Source organism: Atractosteus spatula, chromosome 28, assembly GCF_055471065.1.
Source record: "Atractosteus spatula isolate fAtrSpa1 chromosome 28, fAtrSpa1.hap1, whole genome shotgun sequence".
Taxonomy (NCBI): Eukaryota; Metazoa; Chordata; class Actinopteri; order Semionotiformes; family Lepisosteidae; genus Atractosteus; species Atractosteus spatula.
In genome coordinates this window covers 7,146,961-7,167,116 of record NC_142733.1, presented here as the reverse complement: position 1 = coordinate 7,167,116, position 20,156 = coordinate 7,146,961, and the positions used below count along the sequence as shown (strand labels likewise).

Sequence of the window (20,156 nt, the reverse complement as noted above, 5' to 3'; positions counted from 1 at the left end):
GTCTGCCTTTTCCAGGCTCATAAAACATTGGTAGACCTGATTGACAAACTCCACCAACTCCTTGAATATCCCCCCAAGAGTGCAAAGAACTGTTCTATTGTTCTGTTGGTTTATTAACCATGGATTGTCCTTCCATGCACTCTAGACTTTAACTGGGGAGGTTAAAAGGTATGACCCCCCTATCCTATTGCAAGAATGCACTCCTTAGTCCATTTCTTAAATTTGGCATTTGTAGACTCAGGTGAACAGATCACATCAACCAACCCCATGATAAAAGCAATAGGTTGTTTTGAAAAGGTAAAGACTTGGACACTTTGAAAGGTTCCTCGATTTGTTTCCAACCTTCTGGTTTTTATAGCCTCTAAAGAGGATTTATAGTCTGGTCTCAGGGCGGTATTCCTGTTTTGCTGTGAAATTGCTGACTATAGCTACAGACCTCAATAAACCTGAGCTTACAAAGCAGTGTGTCCACCATGCCAATGACTTGGCACACAGTGCTTTTCTATCTTTAGAGTACATTCCTCAATCTACGCAAACTGCGATATACTGTAGCACTCCGTGAATAAGAAGACTAATAAGGGTGAGTCATTTCAAAAGCTGCTTAATCAATATTTAAAAAGGATGCTTTTTTCATATCTGTGCAAAAGCCACTGTTTGTCCAAACATCGTCAGACAAGAGCATTCTAGCAAAGCCCGATGAACACCATTAAATATTTTATACAGAGAAAAATAGGAAAACTATGCACTTTGCTCTATAAGCACTTTTCTTGTTTTTCCTAGCCCAGTAATCTTCCAAATGGATTTGATACAACCGTTGCAAATACATATATGCTTGTAAAATGGTCTGCACATCAATAAATAATCATTCTCTGTCTATGTAGGTTCAGTACATTCAGCTGGGGCAGTTTTCCGTTTTTGCTATTTTTGACATTTTACATTTGGACACTATATTTTCAAGACTAATTTGTTGTATTGTAGTTAAAATGATCAACAAGGCCACCCACAACTGTGCTCTTAGATCATAGCTCTCTACAAACAAATGAATGTGTTGCATTTTCCTTTTGAAATTCTGAATTTCTGAAAAACTGAGTTGAAAATATGAAAGGCCATCTTAATCAAATATCAGATTCCTGCCATAGCCAAGTGCTTGATTTCCTTATATCTAACAAAATACAGTACCACACTATTGGAGGTCATTTTGGTCATCGCTATTATTGTTATTATACAATTATTATTGTTATTATAAAATTACCTTATCTTTGTCAATTTAATGCTACTTTCCAGCATTCCAGAGCCTATCCCAGAAGGATAAAGAACAAAGTGGGATCCCAGTTGTAGAACACAGACACACAAGAACAGTTTAGAAATGCCAATAAACCTAATTAGCATATCTCTGGCAGGTAGGAGAAAACCTGGACAAAATCCGGGTGTACATGCAAACTCCACACACAAGGCTTCCCAGACAGAAATGCTGCAGCATTCTTCACCATGACACCATGCTGCCTCATTTAGTAAATCTATAAAAAAGTGAAGATGAAAGGGTGAATATTTTCCTAGGAGGCCAAAACTTTGTTGAGAACGAGCAATAGAAAAAATAATTGCTAGCAGGAACCAATGCAACCATGGTAAAAAAAAAAAGTGGTGCTTCAAAGAAGCCAAGATGTAGCACATTGGAGAAAAAAGGGCTTTCTCTTTTCTTGTGAGAGGAGTCAAGTGCCTGAACTCAATTATAGCACGGAGAGGGTAGTTTGGAATCATTTTCCTTGCTCTCAAAATGCCATTAATGCTGAGGAGCAAGTCAGGAGCAGAGAGCTTTATTTCTCTCTAATAAAATTCAAATTCAGACATTAGACTTTGCTTTCATGGGCCGGATATTGCTCTAAAATGCTTATTATTGTAATATATCCATGGTGGCAAAGGGGTTCGGGCAAATTAGGGCCTGAGTGGAGACTTGATTGAATTTGGAGCGATCAAAGCTCATGTTGCTGATAGATATCAAAGGGGATCCATGGTGCATTTTGACTGAAAAGGCTGTAAAAGGATGAGAGTGCCACGCTCTGTCTCTTGACCTAGGGAACAAGGAAAACTCCCCATCCAAAAATCCTCTTCTGCCCGTGTCTTTCCAGTGATCAAGTACTGCTCCTTCCCTGATTCTCAGAGCTCCTGCCAACTGTCAACCAGAAAGGATATTCCCCAAGAAGGATGTATCCATGCGAACAGGCCAGCTGGTACAAACACATGTACAGTATTGAGTGGACTGACATCAAAGATTCCTGGGTGAACGACAAGGTTTTAAATACATACCATCCCGAAAGCTTTCCACCAAAAGTTAAATGTGATCATTCACAGTGCTCCTTGTTAGTTAAAAATAGGTTTGGGGCCAGATTTGTTTGCCCAAATATTTTACCTCTTATGTTAGCTCAAGGACAGGGTTTTGAGGACTTATACTCACGGCCAGCTACTTTTTAGCACGAGGCAAGTCTGGTACTGCACCCATTAAGCCATTAAAATAGGACAATTCTGTAATACATTGTGAAATTTTGGACTGTCAGGTGGTTTAGTGTCAGGACATAAAACCAGTGAAAAATGTCATAATAAAGCTAGTCTCTGTGTACCATAAACATTTTAGTGTTCTTAATGAACACATTTAAATAATGGCAGGCATCAACATGGGCAATGTTTTTTTAAAGAGTATGCTGCAGTAAAACAATGTATTCCACAGATGTTTCCTTGGCTAGCTCCGTACACTCATGACCCACCGAGAGATTGAAGGCCCCGTCAAAGGGGAATAAGAGTTTCTCCAGCGCTAAGACAGAGGCCGAAGCCTCTCTCTGGGGTTAAAGGGAGGTTGTTTACTTGGCGTGGTTTGTCAGTGCTTCGGCAGACGGTGAAGGGGGTGCCTCTCTGTAGTGCCATAACTGGTCTCTTTCAAAACCCTGAGCTGCCTTTGAAGCCTAACATTTACAAACAAGAAAGGGAATCCACTGTGAGGAGGTCAACCACCCAAGCTTTGTAGACTCACAGTCAGGGAACTCTCCTGTCTGTGGGCCTGTCCTTTAAGACTGTCTACATAAAGGCACAGAGGCGGTTTTTCAGCGTCTTCCAAGTCAATTAAATGTACCCACCCTGAGAGAAGCTGAGCTTTAGGAGGTGTTTGAAAATTATTAGGAGCCAGTTCAGGGAGCGATCTACTGGTAATTACCACAACACTGCCATCAGACTAATGAACCGGACAGGACTATGGATTCAGACATCAGCTTATATTTCAAAATAAAAAAACCTTTTGGGCTGCTACTGTTTGCACTGCCCAATGCTTATGGACATTACACACTCAAAATCCATTTAACAGAGAAATGTTCCCCAAATTATTTTGCCAAGTGAAAAGAAAATATACACACACTGAGCCAGTAAAGAACGACTGTATAGCTAGATGTTATACTTTTTTGTTACAGCATAATAGCTATAAGAAAAACACCATGTTGTTTTCAGTAAACAATCATTTCATTTTTCTAAACAGGTGCTTTAAGATTTAAGATTTTTCAACACAGTAGTTACACTGCTTGAAAAACGTGACAAAGGTCTGGTTGTGTCTGAGATAATGCCGAATACCCTGACATGTCACATGTAAACACGTGTCACAATTTAAGGCTATTATTTTGTTCGAGAAGAGTATTTGCCATGTACAGTATGTTAGAGACCTTTAGAGTTTATCAATCTATAGTGGTGTTGCATTTCCGTTTCAAAGATGTTGCCCGACAATCAAACATTATTTTTCACTGTTATTTTGATCAAGCTCACCAGTCTGTCCTAATTACATTAATAGGCAGCAGACATGTTTAAACTGACTGATCGTATGAGCCAGAAAAGCAGCCCATCACTTTTTCCTGGGTGGCGTATACCTCTGGTTTTCCCTAAACTGCAGTTTAAATTCCTCATGCTGCCATCAATTGTTCAAGAGAAGGAAACAAATATGTTTCAAAATGAGCAAAATCCCCTACTTGGTTAAATTTTTTCTTCGTTAAATTGTTAGATTTCTGTTCTAGCGGCCTTTTTAATCCCAGTAAGGCCTGGGAGAGCAGAAATCGATCCTGCAGTCACTCACATTTTTGGTGTGTGTTACTTAAGAGTTCGAAACCAGATCATTTTCTTGACAATTTAACCCACTCGATTTGAGCAGTCAGGTGGGCTCTATGAGCCCAGGGTCAAAAACAGAGCTTAACCCCTTCCCTGCCGAGTCACACCACTCTTATCTGCAGCTTTTTACCTTAATAATAATTCCTTACATTAATATAGCGCTTTTCTGGACACTCCGCTCAAAGTGCTTTACAGGTAATGGGGATCCCCTCCACCACCACCAGTGTGTAGCCCCTACCTGGATGATATGACGGCAGCCAGTGTGCACCAGTCCGCTGCCCACACACCAGCTCTCAGTGGGGAGGAGAGCAGAGTGATGAAGCCAGTTCAGAGATGGGGGTTATCAGGAGGCCATGGCTGGTAAAGGCCAGGGGGAAACACTGGTAATTGTCTACTTTGCTTTCCATGTCCAGTTCTGATTGTGCACGGTGAGTAGGGTAGATGATCTAAGCCCTCACAAGCGACAGCAGTCGGGCAGGCAAGCTGGTGTAGCGCAGGGACTGGCGAATCCGAGACCTCCTCTAGCTGGGTAGTGCATCACTGTGGAACGTCTTACCAAGGATATTCCCTTTTCACTGACCCACTTCTTACTCCCTCGGCAATCAGAGTGACGCAGGTGAGCAGGCAGTGACTCACCGCAGCAGTGACCCTCGGTGTGATCCCTTGTGCAACACCAGGGCATCACCAATTACAAGTTTGGAGCAAAGTGACAGCTACTCACTACACTATACTCACAAGCAGAATCATTTTTTTTTTAATTCAGAGCCACGGTATTTTAAAGTGATAGCCTCTAAACACAATAAAGATCTCCAGACTTCTCACGGCACACCTGCACCTACATGCCATCTGGATAGAGTTCTGTGTCACTCCTGGCAGGATTCCTGGAGGCTGGCTACTACATACCACTGTGCTTGTGCCTCCTCTGCCTGGTGCCTGCTGTTGTACCAGATACATTTTATCCTTCTAGCCTCCACCTACATCCAAGTGATGATAAAAAACCAAGTTGATGTTTGCAAGGGGAGACAATCTCTCTCCACACTGTTTCAACACCGACTGTAGCTGTCTGAGGTTTAAGACCGGCTGCCTGGTTAGTGCCAGTGTCTGGCTGCTCTGGCGTCAGCTCCCAGAGAAACAGTGGCAGCTGGGGGCCCGTCTCTGTTTACACGTGTAAACAAGGCTCCCTGTTTAATCATTGAAAGGTAATTGTGGGAGACGATGACAGGGATTTATTAAATTACTCCCGTGCCTCCTGTGACAAAGGCGAGGCTGTCATTGGCCCGATTAAGCTGGGGCCCAAGTGCGAGACTCTCTCCGACTGAAAGAAAGGTTTGATTGCTTGATTGATTGAAATTAACACGGACTGGCCTTTTCTCGATGCCCACACCCGATTAATTGCCAAGCATCCCCGACGCAAGTATGCAAATCAGAATTCAACTGTCTTAAAAGGCGGTACTTTGAAAATCCGAGCAAAATACGGGCAAAGCGTGCGATTAAGGGAATGGATGTTGATGACTGTTGAAAAAACGGGCTAAAAGTCCGACAGCGTTCATTTAGTCAAGTGTCCTGCAAAGGCGTTCAACATTTTCCAATCAATTAACCTCCTAACGACGTACTTGAGCATCACCACACCTCGGAACCCGATTGGCCTCCCGGTCTGCAGCTCACTATGAGACGGCCAGAGCTGGCCCTCTTCTGGTGCAGCACAGTCTTGACAATTTACGTGAGCGGGGAGCTGCGTCACGGCGCCTGGGCCGCAAAGGTACACGTGAAGTTTAAATCCGCGTTCGAAAGTCGGAAGAAGAAACGCAGCGTTTCGGCTGCTCATTCGCATTCAGGTGTCAGTCTCCTCATTGCTTGCTCTTTGCCTCCACGTTTCCATTCAAAATAAGCCATTGAGGAGAAGATAAGAGTATGCACGGTACTGATGAATAGCTTCGTTCCGTTTTGGGGAAAAAGTCATCCTCTCTTCCGCACCTTAAATAAGCTGTTCTGCGTCGCTGTGACAGCAGCAAAATGTAATTGTTTTGAGAGTTTTACCGCTAGTCACTGGTCTCGTACATTTATGCTTACGCCCTGAGCTGCTGAGCAGTGTGTCTTGTAGCCTATTTGTTTTTAACTGAACAAAAAGGTCACTTAACCTTAAAAGGCACCAAGACATTTCATACATTTGTCTCAGTTTAGGAAAATTCCGAGTAGGACAATGATGGTGTACACTTAGATTGAGCCAATAGAGAAGGGATAAAAATAAAAATGTGAGTTCTAATTGAGATGCTTTCATGAATTACATCTACCATATGCATACTTATACGTGTATGTAAGTATGATTATAATCATAGCAATAATCAATGACATGTATTTAAATTTTATAGTTCATACTACTTAGGTCCAAAATAAATTATATAAGAGTGCTTATATATGACTGTTCCCTTGGGCAATTTGCGTTTAGTATACCTCTGCAAGCTTGCATCTCTGCTGCTTTCCTCCTGGTGCGTTCAAGACAGATTTAATTATTTTTTTACAGCTATCATTAGAATGCAGCAGGAAGAGTAGCTGGCAGCGAAATGCTGAAGAAAGGAGTTTTTGAGTCCTCCTATCAATTTGCTATTGGCTCAATACCGTGGACAGAAAATGTCTAAATGTGTGACTGCATCAATTATTGTAATTGGAGAGCCTCAGCTGGCATCTTTGTGCTGTGAAGAGTGATACACCTCTTTCAGGCTTCAACTCTGGGCCCAATTCTCTTCCTCCCCCCTTCCTCTGGTGATGAGAGATCTCCAGAGCCTGTAACCACATCTTTGTTGCTTATGTTTTCTCATGGTTGCTGTTAGGAGCTAGATGTGTTTCGGTTTATAAAGGTTGTTGCTTTCTGAACCGAGCACCTTCTGGTTGATACCACCTGGTGGTAACCCATGCATACACAGATCAACATACAAACTCCACACAGATGGCACTCTAGCAATTGAACCCGGGCCCCAGTGTTGAGAGGTCACAATGCTAACCAGTGCGCAACTGTGCCACCCCAATAAACAAGCATGCAGAAAATCACGATGCGCTCCATAACATTCAGAGGGTGGGTTTGAAGGAAGAAATGTTAACCCATCTAGGGGCTGTTACCTGACAGAGCATCCTGCTCTCTCTTTCTGATTCCTGTCACGGAGGCTGATGAGTCTCCAGGCAAAGCCTTTTAAGGCTTCCTCTGAAAATCGATCACTCGCTTGCCTCGAGAGGGTGACGGAAATGGAATGAAACATTCAAAATTAGTGTCTTCATCAGCTGACACGGTGCAATTGTGAGATCGCTCTAGTAACCCTGACTCATTTCGAGACAGGTGTCCTGTTTTCCGGAATCACAATCCTCCAGCCCTTAGAGAAAAACAGCTGGAGCTCTTCTACCTGGGAGGCTCTTCAGATGTGTATGAGGCAGCCTGTCTGCTCAGAAACTGGCAGACACTCTTTAAATGGACTTGCCTGCAGTGGGAGAGTTTAATATTTCTTGTCCATTTTTATTTTATATTGTACTAAGCCTAACTACTTGGTGAAAATTCCTGGATCTTGTGTTTCTGATTTTCCAAGGTAGCTTTTATCATGTTTCAGCTTTGATGTTAGTGAACCCATTGAGGATATTTTTTATTTCTTTTTCTAAATGCTAACTACATCACATATATAAATTATTACAGGTATTATTTTAATAGAAGTATTTTATCAGAAGGGCCTGCTTAGAGTCTCATGTTGATTCATGAACAGCCTTGTTTAGAGAATATGGTATTAGCAGTAAAGAAATAAGGCCAGCAGAATGCAGGATGTGCAGAATTCAAATCAAGAGCGATAATGCAGAAGCCGAATAATTCTCGATGGTGACTCCATCTACAGTGGATTTTCAGGTTTGCTTTACAGATCTCAAGAAAGAAATTGGCTATAGAAGAATGATCAGAATAGTCCCAGATGAATTTCAACATCTGGCTAAAGCAAACTGGGGAAAAAAACAGGTTAGTTTGGACTCAAAGAAAGACAGTGAATACCATCTATAGCTACTAGTCTCCTAGTCTATTCCTTAGTTTTTAAAAGCTAGCACAAGAAAGTAATGATTATGACTGAGAGTTTCCTGACACGCTCAGCCCTAGATTCATTAGCTGAATTGGAATGTTTGTCAGAATGCACCAACAGCTTTGGGGCTGCCAGTAAAGGGAAGGTGGCAAACTTACAGAGCTGCACTGTTGTTCATTGAGGATCAGGGACTGGGAGAGAGAGAGGAGCTGTCTCAGGATGGACAGAGCCATGTCATGACTAAGACACCTGGCACAGAAGGAACTCCAGGCAGCAGGGAGCTTGGAGTGCAGTGAAGGATTTTATATACTCTGCTGGGCCTTGTTTAAAGAGGAAAATGTGTGAACATTTTTCTTTTTGTACATAAGAGCATGTGGGTCCATTTTATTATCATATTTTTAAATGGTTTTGATTGTTCTGGTAACTTGGTATGTTGATTTGGGGTGGCTACTATAACAAGAAAGCCTGAGGCAGATGTTGGATTCATGGTGCATTTTGGTTTGTCAGATTAACCCAACATGGCTGTTTCAGCTCAGTTCAAAATTGACCCAAACTCTGTTGGTGTCAGTGTAAGATAGCATTCAAATGCATTTAACAATGCATTAATACAAAACAGACTTGGATCGATTATAGAATATTTAACTGAAGTAGGACAATTAGTCTGAAAGGATTGCACTCTTAAACATTCTACTGCAATCTCATAAAACAATTTAATATGTCCATCCATATTGATAATAACAATATGCATGTCAAACTATTGGGGGTGTACAGGAAAAGCATAATGTAATACATATTTCTTAAAAATACAATTCTCCATGTTTACAAAGATTACTTTGCCTGTGACAGAAGAAATAACCCATATGACGGTAGAATAAGGTCCAACTGTTTTCTTAGGTGATCTTTTTGAAAATTAGAGCAAAGCAAATACAAGCAGTTGTTTCACACATTACTGTGCTGGGTGGAATAAGATGACTGTGCTGAAATGCTCTGTACAGAAACAAGCTGTGCACTCCCTGGTCTAATTAACACGGGTGGTTACTGCCCTCTCCTGGCCAGATGGAGAAAATATTTTCTCTTAAGAAATCGTATTGCACGTAAAATGAGTTCCAGTTTCTCCTTTTAAAGCCTTTTACGTTTGTCCTGTCAAGACTTTTGTCTTGGCCTGTTATGTCCTTCTCTGTGTTATAATACTTGTCTGTCTGGTATGTTTTTAAAGTTTTTACATTCTTGCTAAATATGCATTATGTAAATATAACCAGGAAAATAATTCAAGCAAGAAAAAATACTAGCACATTCTTCTAACATTCTAACCCATCATGAGACTGGTCATCATGATCATGATCATCGTGTGAAAGACAAAGACAGTGTTGAGAGACAAAAAAAAACAGCCTGTGCTATTCAAATTATAGTAGACCAGTGGTACACTGGGCAACAAATAAAGGAACACTTGCAAGGAAGTACAAAAAGTATCACAATTGCACTGGATACTGAAGAGGTTCACGGCACTCTGTACCAGTTCCTGTGCCAATCAAGATGGGTACAACTGTACCATCCTGTGGAGTGTACCGGCAACCATGAAAGCATGTTCCATTGTGCCATTTCTGTGTGTGCCCCCCACAGTTCCCAGCTTTAACAATGGTCTTGTCTAGACAAGCCAGCACACTTTATAATCACCTTATATTCCCAGTGAAGAAATAAAAGTGTTCTCAATAAGGCTTTGCCAAACCTGTAGTCTATATAGTTTCATTATTTAGACGTTGCTGTTGTGTGCTTTGTCAGTGTCCATTTCAATGGTTGTTCAGGAACTCGGGAATCTCCCACGCCTGTGTCCAGCTCTTCTCTGTCAGATGCAAGGCCACCTGTTAAATAATACAATCTACCATGAACGTCGCTCCTTTTCTCTTATAACGCATAGATAACATGGTGGAAAAGGACTAGATGGGTTCTTGCTCATGCAAGCTATACAGGATCTTAGCTGCCAAGAGCCAAACTGAGCTGTTCTGCTCCAGCCTGCTGTGTGTGTGTGTTGGTGACTGGTAGAGTGTACAGGGTTTAATGTTTAAACTGCAAGTTCTTTTTCAGCTCCCTGTGATAAGGCCCCTGCGTCACCTGAAGAGGCAGCTGGGGCCTGTTAGGGAGAGGCCATTTTAACACTGCCCACTGCCAGTCAGATAACAGTCTGAGGGTCCTGTTCGGCCGCAACAGTAAGGTAAAGTACATAATCCTATTTATTTTTTAAATCTGAGCCACTTTGTTGCTGCTATTAACTCACTGCAGGAGAAGGGAGGCTTGTTTCTTTTCTGTAAAACCAAGAGAGCTGATTTTTAAGCATGTGCGCTGTGGATTTTTTTACTCTGTTTGTTCCTGGCCGCTCTTACAGACTTCGGTACAAGCTCTCGTTTCTTCCGCATCAAGCAGGAATGTAAACCAGGGAGAAAAAAGGTTTTGCAGTTCTTGTAGTGGGTTCCACTGTAAATAGAAGTAAGAATTAATAGAAATATTTCTTAGCTGGGTAACTGGGTAACAGCACACTTGCCGTGTTGTTAGTGTGGATTCCTAGCATTTTGAGCCAGACTGGCGCTCAGCTCTTCAAACCTTTGTCGCTGCGGTATCCGTGAAGAATTCGTTGTTTTGTGATTTCTGGGTGGCTTTGATACAGCTTTACTTTTACATCCAGAATTTGAGCAGAACTACATAAAAATAAATAAAACAATAATATATAGTAAAATAATAAAACCAATATTAATATCAATTCACAGCGGTAACTAGCTGATTCTCAGCTCTAATTCTCAGCCCTGGGTTTAATTCTATACCTGGGTTCTATCTGCATGAAGTTTGTATGTTCTCCCTGTGCTCATGTAAGTTTCTGCTAAATGTCCAAAAATATACAGTACAGGTAGGTTAATTGACTTCGGTGAAAACTGTCCCAAGTTGTGAGTGTGTGCATGTTTACATCTGTATGGACCATCACCCTGTCCAGGGTGTATCCTGCCTTGCACCCACTGCTTGCTGGGATAGGCTCCAGTTCCCCCAGCAACCCTGAATTGGTTAGAAAATGGATGGTGGAATAATAATAATGGGTGTCTCATATACTGTAGTTCACCTACTTTTTGTCTTCCTTATAAAATCATGTTGGACTTTTAAAATATTGACATGTTTTATTGAGAGCTATTTTTTGCCATGAACTGATGGTTGTTATGCTGTGCGTTTTAGAAGTGTAAAATTGCAAAATACAAGAAAACATATTCAAATCATATTCCTCATGTTGTTTTTCAGTGTGGGCCCAAGAGCTAAAGACAGAGACATTGTTTCTGCGAACTGAATTAGGATGATCTACAAATACCTTCAAAGATCTCTTTATCATGGGTTCCTCACCGCTCTGTAAATTGCTAGATGTATGACTTTCTGCTTCCTTCTTTGAGGGGAACACAATCATATTATGACCTCTGTAGACGGATCGTATTATTCCAAGAGCAGGACTGAGAATAGAAGACCACTGGTTGATGTTCTTGGAGATCTAGATGAAACTCTTCCTCTGCAAAGACAGATTCTGCCCAGCAGACTGTCAGAACATTCTTCACAGAGGGTCCAGGACGATGATGAGTTTGATGACTCCAGTGAGGGCCCCCCTCTCCCCAGTACCCCACCAGTCGGGGAGGTAGCCAACCCAGGGGATCAGGAAGAAAAGAAGCCCCTAAAGAAGAGAAATCTCATCCCCAAATCATGGGGCAACTTCTTCAAGAAATGGAAGAAGGGTGACAGACCTGATCAGGATTCGCTGGAGGAGAACTTCCTCCCTGATGGAACACGAGTCAGCCCACCCCTGAGCCCCCTCCTAAGCCGGAGGTACGGAGAGCCAGAGGACTCTTTGAGATCGAGCGGGAGCTCACGCAAGCCCCCCTTCACAGACAGCAGCACGGCATACTCCAGCCCGCCGTTCCAAGATCCTTCCGAAGCGTCGGACCGAGCGAGCATCCACCCTGCGGAGTACTATGCCGAGAAGCTCGAGGTGTACCAGAAGAAGTACTCCTACATGAAGTCTTGGCCTGGCTTGCTAAGGCTGCTTGCTGGCCTCCAGCTCCTCTTCGGGGGGATGGTGTTCGCCTGTGTGTGTGCCTACATCCAGAAAGACAACGAGTGGTACAACCTTTACAGCTATCAACGCCCCAGCTTTGGATTCGGGGGTATATACAGTGGGGGAACAGGTTACTATTATAATGGACCCATGACCCCCTTTGTTCTGGCAGTGGCTGGTCTGGCCTGGATCGTGACGGTCATCCTGCTGGTCCTGGGGCTAACCATGTACTACCGGACCATTCTCCTGGATTCTCACTGGTGGCCGCTGACCGAGTCTTTTATCAACATCGCCATGTTACTTCTGTACATGGCAGCGGGAATCGTGTACGTCAATGACCTGAACCGAGGAGGGCTGTGCTATATGACTATCGGCATCAACCCCATGATGTCCAGTCTGTGCCGGGTGGAAGGAGGCCAGATGGCCGCCACTGCCTTCATCTTCATCAACATGCTGATGTACCTCATCAGCTTCCTGGTCTGCCTCAAGATGTGGCGCCATGAAGTTACCCGGAGGGAGAGGGAGGCCTCAGAAAGGCAGGTGGGTCGTGCTTGGGGATTCCCCATCTTCTCTCGCCATTACTGATGTGCTTCAAAAGCTTCCTATCTTGTACTGAATAAATTTGGACAATGGTTAGGCCAAAGGACATAAACATCATTTTCTTTCATCAGCATAAACCAGAAGACCTTAACAAAAAACAAAACGAAAGGCCTTTGCCTTAATGTTGTCCATGCAGTGTTATAAAATGTCAATCTTAGATTTGTGCTCATGGCTTGCCAAGGTTTTCAGGCACACTCACTTTAGAGTCGTGCTCTCAAACTTAGGCCTTTTCTCCAAAAGTAAGAGTACCATAGCTACTTTTAACAAAAGGGCTCACAACAAAAGTTCCATTGGCAAAGATTTCAAGGCAAAAAATAAACAGAGTGCAGCACGATGACGCAGTGGTTAGCGTTGCTGCCTTATAGCTGGGCTTAGTTCTGGGTTCAGTCCTTGGGTGCTTTCTGCATGGAGTTTGTTTGTTCTCCTCACGTTCATGTGGGTTTCCTCCAGCTGCTCCAGTTCCCTCCTACAGTCCCAAAACATACTGGTAGGTTAATTATCTTCTGTAAAACTGGCCCTGGTGTGTCTGCCCTGAGGTGGTCTGGTGTCCCACACACGGTTTATCCTGCATACCCAAAGCCTCCTGGGATAGGCTCTGGGCCACCATGACCCTGAATTGGATAAAGCGGTTATTGAAAGTGACATGATGAAAAATAAACAGTTACTGTTGTCAGCTGCATTCATGACATTCAAACAAGTCCTTGTTTGCAAACCAGTGACTGGTGCAGCTACTGTATGCTTGTAGTTTCACTGGGGTCCTATAGAGCACAAGATTAAACTATTTCAACCCCCCAATAGGCACTGTAAACAGTTTTTATCTTGAGGTAAGGAAATGACCTTAGAACTTGCATTTTAAGTTCAGTATAATTTGTTTAGCTGAAGACCATGTTGTATTCTAATTCTTTAGTCAAGATGGCATAGGAGTGAGAAGACAAATAGAGAAAAGTGTTACTCACAGACTGGAACATTGCACATGGTGTTGTGAATCAGAGGATGGGTTTTATTCTACTGCTACTGTCAATTAAACATTTTTTCTCCCTCAAGATTCATTATTAAAATAAGGTCAAGGTCTTGCCGGAAGGGAATGTTAACATTAACAACCAATGTTTTATGGTTACATATACCATTAAGCATTCAGATTTCAGCGATTCTTAATTCTTAATTAATTTGAGCAGGACATTTGCCAAAACTTTCTTGTACTCACCAAACAAAAGATTACATCAAAATTACACCATTATTACTCAGGAGCAGAGAGTAATCATTCACTAACACATCTTATGGGACATAAAAAGAAAAAACTCACTTCTCTGAGAGGTGAGATCAATTTTACTCTTTTTTTACAATTTTACTGCTCTGTCGTCACAGCACTGCCAGTATTCCAGTCGCTATTTTTCTTTTATCAAGTTTCCCTCCTTCTACTCCAGAGTCCTGTCCTCTTGAGGAAAGCAATAAATTGTCCAACCAAGAAGGGAGGAAAAAGTAATTATTGAAACAAACAAAAAATGGCTCCAACGAATACACCAGGGACTTAAAATAATGAAGTCCAGATATCCAGAAGCAGAAACAGATACTTGACAGAGCAGTGGGTAACGGTCAGGGAGTCCTGTGTTCACAATTACATGGCAGAGCAGCACAGAGGAAACACTGAGGTGTGTAAATTAAACAGCTGGCATGGAAGACTTCATATCAACACAGGCTATTACTGCATAGCAGTGGAATATATCCAACTGCTTCTCCTGCAGCAAACACCTGGCATTGGAGAGTCTAGAAATTAATTAGGATGTTAGACGAAAGTCGTTTTAAATGATCTGATACATCATGTCCTTGGCTTAATGTGCTAGAAAAAACAATCCTAATTTGTGGAAGGAGGCGCTCGGCGGATTCCAGGGCTTCTGTTATCATGTAGCAAAGTTTTTACCGTCAGCTGTTATTCACACGAGGAGTATCTTCGTTTAACACTGGCTTTTTTATATATATTTATGTACCCATCCATCCAGTTTCTGACAACTTCATCCAATTCAGGGTCGCAGGGTTGCTGGAGCCTATCCCAGCAAGCAATGGGTGCAAGGCTGGACACTGCCCGAAGAGGACGCCAGGCCATGGCAGGGCGGGCACACAGACATGAACACACACGCACACTCACGCCAGTACAGCAGGGCCGATTTTCCCAGAAGCCATTTTTTTCCCAGAACCCTCCAGTATGTCTTTGGACTGTGGGAGGAAACTCACACTGACACAGAGTACAATCTCCTGACAGATAGCACCCCAGGTCTGTAATTGAACCCAGGGCCCCAGTGCTGCAAGGCAGCAATTCTAACCACTGCACTACCATGCCTCTCCCGTATTTTTATATATTATATATTATTGATGTACACAAAGTGGCAAGGGTGTCTTTGCCATGGAACTGCATTATTTGGCTTTTTTAGAGTTTCCTGTGTTTGTTAAAATCAGACACATTCATATCCACAGACATGCAAATTAATCTAAACTAATATATGTTTGTCTTACGTGGGTATATGTGTATGTACTGTATATTGCTGGAATCGGGATCAAGCTGTTTAAAAGATGCAGCCTCTACTCTCTGTCCCCAGCTGTCCGCTTCTGCCAGCACAGTCACGACAAAAACCAAGAAGATCATGTTTGAGGATGAAGTGAACCATTCAATGAGGACCACGAAGAGGATTCAGTTCTCCGAGTCCGGAGATGATCCTGGCACCCTCAACAGGGCTATACCTTCAGGATATGTCCCCAAACCACGCATCATCCCTGATTACATCATGTGAGTGCAGAGTCTTTAGTCAGCCGAGGCCAGACTGGAGGGGTTAGATGCAGAGGTGCATTAAAAAAAATATATGGTTTGTCTTTAGAATTACATGCTAAAGGATCTACTTAACATGCTCTACATTTATCCCATTCTGTTTTATCAACATTGTACTTCAAGAACAGAATAATTTCATGTCTGTCACTCCTTCCTAACCCTTTGAGAATACCAGCTGTCTCATTGCCTGCCAGTGACCTCTGTGTCTATATCCTGTGTGTCTGTCCCAAAGGAAATACCCTGACATACGCTCCTTTGAGGACAGAGAGCAGTACAAGGCTGTCTTTAATGACCAGTATCCAGAGTACAAGGAACTGCACAGTGAGATCCAGGCTACCATGAAGAAATTCAGGGAGCTGGACTCCATGATGGGGAAACTGCTGACCAATGATGACAACCCTGAGGTAAGAGACAGGGCAACACTTGCAGATAAGGGGAACCCTTTTCCAAAGCACATCAAGTGCAAGGAATTGAGGTCCATATTAAGTGGGCTGGACTCCTGTGCTGCAAAAGTGGCCAAGGTGCTCCCTCAGAGCACAAGTGGAGCACTGTGGTCAGCATAGGCAAAGATCTCTCCCAGGTTTTAAAGGGCATGTGTGTTGAGTTCATATCAGTCCCATGTTTCCACCATCACTCTCGACAGAACCCCGAGGGCAATCGCCTCAAGACTGAAACATTCCCACTTCTCTGTTCGTTTCTGTCGACTTTTAGCCTCTGACATCGCCAAGAAAGTGGCTTAAACGGTTACCGGGGTTTTGCTGTTGACGAGTTTGGACAACCAAGAATGTTGAAAATAGAAACTAAAAAACAAAAAATGCTGAATTTAATCATACTTAGCAAAGATAAGGAACCCGATGCAGTAAGATCTTCCAGCTGTTCAGTCCAGCCAAATTCTTTCAAGGCTGTTCTGTCCAGGAGTGAAACTGTGTGTTAATGAGGGATCATTCTAATTTCTTCACTGATTCTTTTCTGTCCACTCTGCAGGTGCACCAGAGAATTCAAGGCGTGCTGGTCAAGTACAGGCTGAAGAAGAATGTAAGTTCTTCTCAAGGACACTGGTGTTTATTGCTTTGATCAGGCTTGGTCCAACAATGTGGGATGAGCTATCTGTATATTTAACTCTCTCCTAAAACAAGATTATAGCTAGTTTCCAATAATAATTATAATAATGGATCAATGTCTGCAAGAGAAACCATTTTTTATTCATCCCACATTGCTTTCTGCTGAAGTTAGTTTATTTCAAATGATCTCTAAACCTCTTCATGTTAAAAAGCAGCTACTTTAGTAGCCAGATTGGATTGCTCTAAACATCTAGGCTTTCTGAAGTTGATGGTTGGCTACGCACTATGGTGTGGCAAGGGTTAGCATTGCTGTCTCACAGACAGGGCCTGGGGTTTAGTTCCAGACCTGGGGTGCTATCTGTGTGGAGTTTGTATATTCCCCCTGTGTTCCCCCCCACTGTCTAAAGACATACTTGTAAGTTAATTGTCTTTTGGGAAAATTGGCCCTGGTGTGAGTGTGTGCGTCTGTGTCTATCCTGTGATGGACTAGAGTCCTGTCCTGAGTGGATCCACCCTTGTGCCCATTGCTTGCTGGGATGGGTCCAGCACCCCCTCAATCCTGGACTGGATTAAGCAGTTAGAGAAGGGGTCACTGGAAGGGTAGCCTATAAAGCTGTATTGTGGCTTTTCAAGACCTGCTGCCAAAACATCTTGGGTGCAGCGAGATATTTTAAACTCTGTCCAGTGTAATCCCTCCACCTGTCCGTTGTCCATCTGCAGGACCCCACCTTCCTGGAGAAGCAGGAGCGCTGTAACTACCTGAAGGCAAAGTTGAGCCACATCAAGGGCAGGATCCAGGAGTTTGACCGGAAAACTGCAGGAGGCCGGATTTGACATACATTTCTGATTAGTTCAGACTGAGAAAATCCTACCAGCCTCAAGACAGACATACTGTATACCAGTACACAGAGATCCAGGCTTAAAGAGAGATCCCCACTGCTGTACAGAAGTGTTAGACACAGTACAGAGTTACAAATGATGTATTTTAGGATCTTCATCAAATCTTATTTAGCCATCTTCAGTTCACGTCGATAATCTCCAAAAACCTGATCAAAACAACATAAATTCAATATAAAGTGTTATAATAACCAATCCCATCACATTTACCAGTCAAACCTAATGTAATTGAGTGTTCCAATCATTAACATCCTGTATACACACTCATGAAGCTAAAAAAAAGCGAGTTTTTGTACAACAAAATACAAACCTCTCTGGATTGGCTGTTATTCTAAAAACAGAATGATCATATTTCAATAGAGATGCCATAGAGCGGTGTTTCTGTGTTAAGAAGAACAAAACACTGAGAGAAAACAGTAGAACAGTGCAGGATATCTATAAACATTTGTGCAGCACTGTGTCCATGTTAAAGCACACGGGATCTTTTTCAGGCCAGTTCCATATCTAATATGACACCTCTACAGCTTTTTTCAAGTATATGTCCAGGTACGATAAAGTGGAGATAGTTCTGCCCCCAACTGCTTTCTTTGATCTAATACATGATGCTTGGTGTGGGGTGCTGTGCTACAGTCAAAATCCAATTTGTTCTACATGAGAATTAACAAGGAACAATATTTTAGGCTGTCAATCAAATTTGCCTGAGGTATAAGGTATTAGGCGGATGTTGTTACGTCTTTACTGGAGATACAGTTAAACACTTGTAATCACTGTTTTCACACATAATTACATTGATGTATATAGTTATTTTGGAGGGGGAAAGATGTCCATGATTTTGTCTGCTTACAGTTTGTCAAAGATGGTAATGAAACTGACCACAATGAGCACCTTAAACTAAAGGAATGTGTACGATGTGCATTGTGGGCATGTCAATGCTTGTATGCACTTACACACAAATCACAGTCCTGTGCAAATATTTTATGTTCGTTGTAAGATACATACTGTATATACTCCTGTTTCACTCCTCAGAGGTAGTTATAATGGGCTGCTGAGCCCCAGGTTGAAACCGCTGCCCATGGTGGCTGACTTTGACTAAAAAGTAAAAATAGAAGTTGCTTCAGAGCTCTAGCTGCTCAACATAACCTGAAAGACTTTTCTTGTCCAGTATTTTATTAGTTAGGTGTAACAAGTTATGAACTTGTTTCTTCGATCTGCTTTCAGAAGTGGATCTTAAATGAGGGAGAATCAAGAGGCCCATATTCAGCCCTGTGAATGTTTTTTTTTTAGAGTTGGAATAAGAAAATAATCATCTTGATCTTTCCTTGCTCCAGGGCTTTATCACAGGAAAGAAAAAAATGTGTATAATTTTGTGTTGAAGAGGATGTGTGTAGTCCTGTCTGCCTCTCTGGTTTTTGAATACAGTATATATACTGTATATATATAGTGTATATATATAGTGTGTATATATATACGGTATAGATGAGACAGGGGAACACTAGAGCTGGCATTCCCAGTTTTAGAAAGTGAGGCACTCCAAACAGCTTTCGACGGCCCCGGTTCCTGTTGGTTTCACAAGTACATTTCAATCAGCAATTCACTGGGACATTTTACAATAACTAGTTATGTTTTTTAGACATACACAATACACTTAAAATAATCAGAACAGCCCTAAAACACAGGAGTGGACAATGTACGGGTATTTTGGGAGCCTTCTAGATATTCTTTACAATTTCATTTAGTCAAAGGTGGAGCTCAATGTAGCAATTATCGAGCTGGTTGTATCATAGCTCTGGAATGGAAGGTATTGGAATCATTTTTAAGAAATAAAAGTATGTCAATATAAATGTTCAGGTGGGGAGCTGCGTCAGCATGCGTAGGCTGCAAAGGAACAAGTAATGGGTTTATTCCATGCTGAAAAAGAGAAGAAAGAAAACACAACGTTTCGGCCGTGGAGCCTTCTTCAGGTGCCAATATAAATGTTTATATTTTTAACAAAAGAACACTGTAAGTATAATCTGGAACCTGAACTTGGGAAGATAGAATTCTAACCCTGAGCTTTGAGAGAGAGATTACTGTTTGTTCCCTTAATGCAAGAGGCCAGCCTGATACGAATCGAATTTAATGCTTTGTATGGCTTGTTGAAGCACACACACAAAAATTGTATATGTATCTTTGTAACTGTATTTGTATATAATTAAATTCTTCATACTTGGAACGTGCGTGTTTTGTCCATCTTCCAAAAAAGTAATGAATATAATCGAGTCACTGTGATGTAATACAGGGTTTAGTAAAACAAAGCAGGTCATGAAGAATTTCACTTGATCTGCGCTAATGTTGAACCCGGTTTCTCTAGTATTTTACTGGCTGGTTGTTTTCACACCTAATTTGTGTAGTTTTCTTTTAGCTTTCTCGTGTCCACATATATTTTACTGTTTAACACGGTTCCACTATTTATGTCCGAATGCAGTACGTTTAAATGTTATTTTTTTCCCCTGATTATATTTTTATTAAAACGCTACCATTCCGTTATT

General features: G+C 42.1%; 1 protein-coding gene across 1 annotated transcript; it reads left to right on the top strand.

Moving 5' to 3' along the window:
- Positions 1–10,312: 10,312 nt before the first annotated feature.
- Positions 10,313–19,840, top strand: marveld2l (MARVEL domain containing 2-like). The gene is made up of 6 exons (XM_088907427.1): positions 10,313–10,386; positions 11,454–12,792; positions 15,444–15,631; positions 15,903–16,074; positions 16,655–16,705; positions 17,452–19,840. Exons 2-6 carry the CDS (start codon positions 11,617–11,619, stop codon positions 17,563–17,565), a joined length of 1,701 nt encoding a protein of 566 aa, XP_088763553.1. The 5' UTR covers positions 10,313–10,386; positions 11,454–11,616; the 3' UTR covers positions 17,566–19,840.
- The last annotated feature ends 316 nt before the right edge of the window (positions 19,841–20,156 follow it).

What these genes read in the sequence shown, in the direction of transcription:
- marveld2l (XM_088907427.1), top strand. Translation starts at nt 11,617, where the DNA reads ATGACCTCTGTAGACGGATCGTATTATTCCAAGAGCAGGACTGAGAAT. An exon ending in CCAATGATGACAACCCTGAG is followed by an intron (nt 16,075 to 16,654) that starts GTAAGAGACAGG and finishes TCCACTCTGCAG; the next exon opens with GTGCACCAGAGAATTCAAGG. An exon ending in AGTACAGGCTGAAGAAGAAT is followed by an intron (nt 16,706 to 17,451) that starts GTAAGTTCTTCT and finishes GTCCATCTGCAG; the next exon opens with GACCCCACCTTCCTGGAGAA.